This window comes from Stomoxys calcitrans, chromosome 1 (genome assembly GCF_963082655.1).
Source record: "Stomoxys calcitrans chromosome 1, idStoCalc2.1, whole genome shotgun sequence".
NCBI lineage: Eukaryota > Metazoa > Arthropoda > Insecta > Diptera > Muscidae > Stomoxys > Stomoxys calcitrans.
Window position 1 is genome coordinate 242,555,726 of NC_081552.1, and position 3,621 is coordinate 242,559,346.

The 3,621-nt window shown below is 43.2% G+C and overlaps 1 protein-coding gene across 2 annotated transcripts; it reads left to right on the forward strand.

Annotated features, from left to right (window-relative positions):
• Window positions 1-366: 366 nt before the first annotated feature.
• LOC106092005 (probable serine/threonine-protein kinase fhkB) lies at window positions 367-3,068 on the forward strand. 2 transcript variants are annotated; one of them, XM_013258733.2, is made up of 3 exons: window positions 367-823; window positions 880-1,294; window positions 1,358-3,068. In XM_013258733.2, exons 2-3 carry the CDS (start codon window positions 1,240-1,242, stop codon window positions 2,926-2,928), a joined length of 1,626 nt encoding a protein of 541 aa, XP_013114187.2. In that variant the 5' UTR covers window positions 367-823; window positions 880-1,239; the 3' UTR covers window positions 2,929-3,068. The 2 variants fall into 2 exon arrangements, with proteins under 2 accessions (XP_013114187.2, XP_059216144.1); XM_059360161.1 differs by having other exon boundaries at window positions 912-1,294.
• The last annotated feature ends 553 nt before the right edge of the window (window positions 3,069-3,621 follow it).

Consider the following 3,621-nt stretch of genomic DNA (forward strand, 5'->3'; position numbering starts at 1 on the left):
ATGACAGACATTCTTTCTGTGACAAATTACACCTCTTCTGTAGTATACATGATTTGGTGCATCTGTTGGAAGTTGTATTGATGGCTTCGAACGCTAAGACAACGGCAATGGCTCTCGCTATTGCTCCGTGTGCCCAGGTTCAAATCCCATCCGGGCTCTGCCGAATTTTTCATTTTTCAAGTTTTTTTTCATTTTTGTAGTTTTTTTGCCTGTTTTTTGCCTAAGTGCTGCTTTATCCTCAATCTCGTTTATTGAAAGATGACTTAATGCTGATTTACATATTCGAAACATAAAATGTTAAAAAAAAACATGCTCAAGGGAATTAAAATTATTGCTGCACCAATTGTCTCTAAGGACACTGATACTGAAATATGTGTCATATGGGAAAGGGTAACACTTGTAGTGACAACAACAACATAATTACACCAAAAGTATTCTGTGACAAAAGGTAATAAAAATCGTTTAGAGGATGTGGGCAGGATGCATAACACCACGGCCACTCACTCACTCGCTCATGCAGCAAGTAAGGCTATGCGGGTTTTCTTTTTCGTTGGAAAACAAACAAAAATACCGCAGGAAATCGATCAAACATGAAATCCCTTTGTCTGTCTCGTTGTTTATTCATTGACTCCGCCTTGGTTGCCGTGGAGAACGAAAAGTTTGGATGTGCATACTACATCCACAAAGGCAAAATGAAGGAAAGGAAAGAAAATCGTCTGCCAGGCGGAATTGTCATTTGAGCAGCCAAACCAAAAGTTGTCACAACGCGCTTAGCACGAACATTTCAAACATGGTACAAATATAGAAAATACTTGGAACGCAAGTGAGAGTTTTGGGCGATAATAAAACAAGGAATTAATATATACAACGAATTATAAGCATTTATTATTTTTTTGGGGGAAGGTGGGCAGAAAAAATAAGCAAATAATTCGCAAAAACAAAATTTATGGCCAAAACGTGAAAACCCATACCCTTCCAAATTGGAAAAACAAACAAAGAGTAAAACGCCAACAAACTGCATGACTTACTTAAATGATAAGCAATCAACATCATCACCCCTTCTCGTCGTCGTCGTCGTCGTCGTTTCATCATCCCCGTTGGCCCCAAATGGGAGTGGGCCAAGTTAGAGTGAAGACGGTGACAAGAACTTTTGCTAATCCATGCAAAGGATATGTGTTTTTTGTAATTCGAACATTCGAACACGCGGTGTGAACGAATACCCATCGAAACTGAGGCGACATGGCAAACTCATACGAGCCCGATACCGAGTCAGACGAGGACTGTGAGGTCTATTGTAAGTATGAACCCAGAAGGAACAACTTTGGAACACCAATTTAAATCCAATCTCCCATTGCAGTTTTGAAACCTGTCAATGAGTATAATATTGTGGATAAAATCAAGGAGGCCAACAAGGAATTATTCTCACAGGACGTTGATGGTTTGGCCAACGATGACAGCAATGAGAAAAGCGACGATTTAATGTCTCCACTGGCGGGCAACCGTAAGGTTAGCTTTGCTGCCAATTTGGAGGTCTATGAACCTCAAAGCGGCATAAGTTTACAGGAATTGGAGAAAAAGTTGGGCAAAGAACCCTACGAGCCACAGGAGCACAATACAGAGGAGGGTCCTGCACAAAAGCTGGAAATAATCACCGAGGAGGAAGCTTTCAATGATACAGAGGAAATAGAGAAACCAGAAACGCCCCACAGCTCGTCAGAAAAAGGCAACGAAGATTTTCCCCCAGCGGCAGAGGCCACAGAGGAAAACATGGCTTCTGCATCAGTCGAACCTGCTGATGAGGCCATTGAGGAGATATGTGAAGAAATCCTTGTAATGGATATGGAAAATGAAAATGCAACAGCAACCAAAATGACCACAAAACCACCCAGCTCCTTATCGTATGAGAGCCCGGGAACCCAGCAACGCAAAATGCTCAAACAAATTACCTTTGATTATGATGATGAACAGGATAATAAAAGTTTAACCAATCTTCTTATATCGGATAATGAAGATGAAACTGAGGATGATGATGATGACAATGGAAACAAAACCCACGAGGAAATCAGCCTCAATGATCCCGACGAACATTTCGATTACAATTGCAATGAACCCTTATTGGAAGACAATGAAACTGAGGAAAATCAGCATCACAGCCACCGCTGTCATAACAGTCAAGCCAACGAAGAGCAGCCATACAATGATGATGATGACGACGAAGATGATGATAAACTTTCCATTATTGTTGCCTCATATCTGCCCGATGATGCTTTCGATTGTGATCGGGCCTCCCTAACCTCGGACAATAAGTGTAGCAACCACAATCATCATCATCATCATCAATCTTTTCGTAACCGCAACAAACTGCCTTTTCGCAGTCGTTTCTCGTTTAAACGCCGCACCAATCCTTCCAATGTTGTGGGCTCCTCCTCCTGTGGCGGCAACAACAACAACAATCGATTTCTACCACCCCCCGAAGTTACCGACCTAAAGCTGCACTACAAAACCTGCTGTGAGTTTAAGAATGCCCAACAGAAATTACCCAAATACACCGGCTACCTATCCGAATATGGTCTATCACGTGACCAGCTAGAGGAACGTGAACAGAAATTACAACATAAACAACGTTCGTTGCTACAGCAGACCCTTAAGACTTCCGAAGATGAAATGCGTAAAATGCATGACAATGAGCGAGCCTTCACCAAATGGCTGAAGAACAAAATGAGGTTTCCCATTAACAAGACACGCAATATGTTCGATGTCAAACGTCCTTTCGGCCTGAGAAAGTGTACAAGTGTCAGTGGCACAATGGCTTTGACGCCGCCACAACAACAGCACGATGTTGAGGGCAGCGTGAGCGAGCAGCACAACATTCAAATTCCCCATACCACGCGTTATCGCAGTATAAGTGCGAAATTAAAGAAAAAGTAAAATACAGAAAGGAAACGAGTCCTTTAAAACAAACACAACACACAAAAATTTCCAATTTTGTTTCCTTACTCTCTGTAAGAGAGAGGGAAATTGAAGTATTTCAAAAGAAAAAATAAATAAAGAAAGATTTTTTATGGGAATTGTAACGATTTTTTATGCTAAATCGAATAAGCATTGAGCTCCGTGGTGCTAAGCCGGAGGTTCAAATCGGGAAATCAGTTTATCTGGCAGCTAACATAAATTAGTTGTTGCGTGGGCGGTGGGTGATACCCTAATGGGCGTATCAACTGGGAAACGGAGGACAGCGTTTGAGCCTCGTGGCCCTGCGAACAGATGATTCCGGCGGTTGGCAGTTGTAGGCCGGGCTATATTGCTCTATATGCGGCACGGGCTGGACCGGATTGATGGGCGATAAGGTGGAAAGTCGGGCGACAGGGCATTGGGAGACATGGGGGCCTAATGGGGGTGATGCTTATTGAGAAGTCGTCGAATGTGCGGAGACCTATACAGACCGTGTAGGTCTGTGACTGACGATGGCATTCCTGGCCCTGCGGCCATTGGACACACACACACGCATAAGGGGACTGCGTGCTTTCTTATGCATGTATTGCGGAGGCGTGCTAGCTGGCGACTTTTTGCCGTTGTTTTTTTTTGGCCACAGTTTCCATGCGACCCTTTGCTAGGAACTTGGCC

What these genes read in the sequence shown, in the direction of transcription:
- LOC106092005 (XM_013258733.2), top strand. Translation starts at nt 1,240, where the DNA reads ATGGCAAACTCATACGAGCCCGATACCGAGTCAGACGAGGACTGTGAG. An exon ending in CGAGGACTGTGAGGTCTATT is followed by an intron (nt 1,295 to 1,357) that starts GTAAGTATGAAC and finishes CTCCCATTGCAG; the next exon opens with TTTTGAAACCTGTCAATGAG.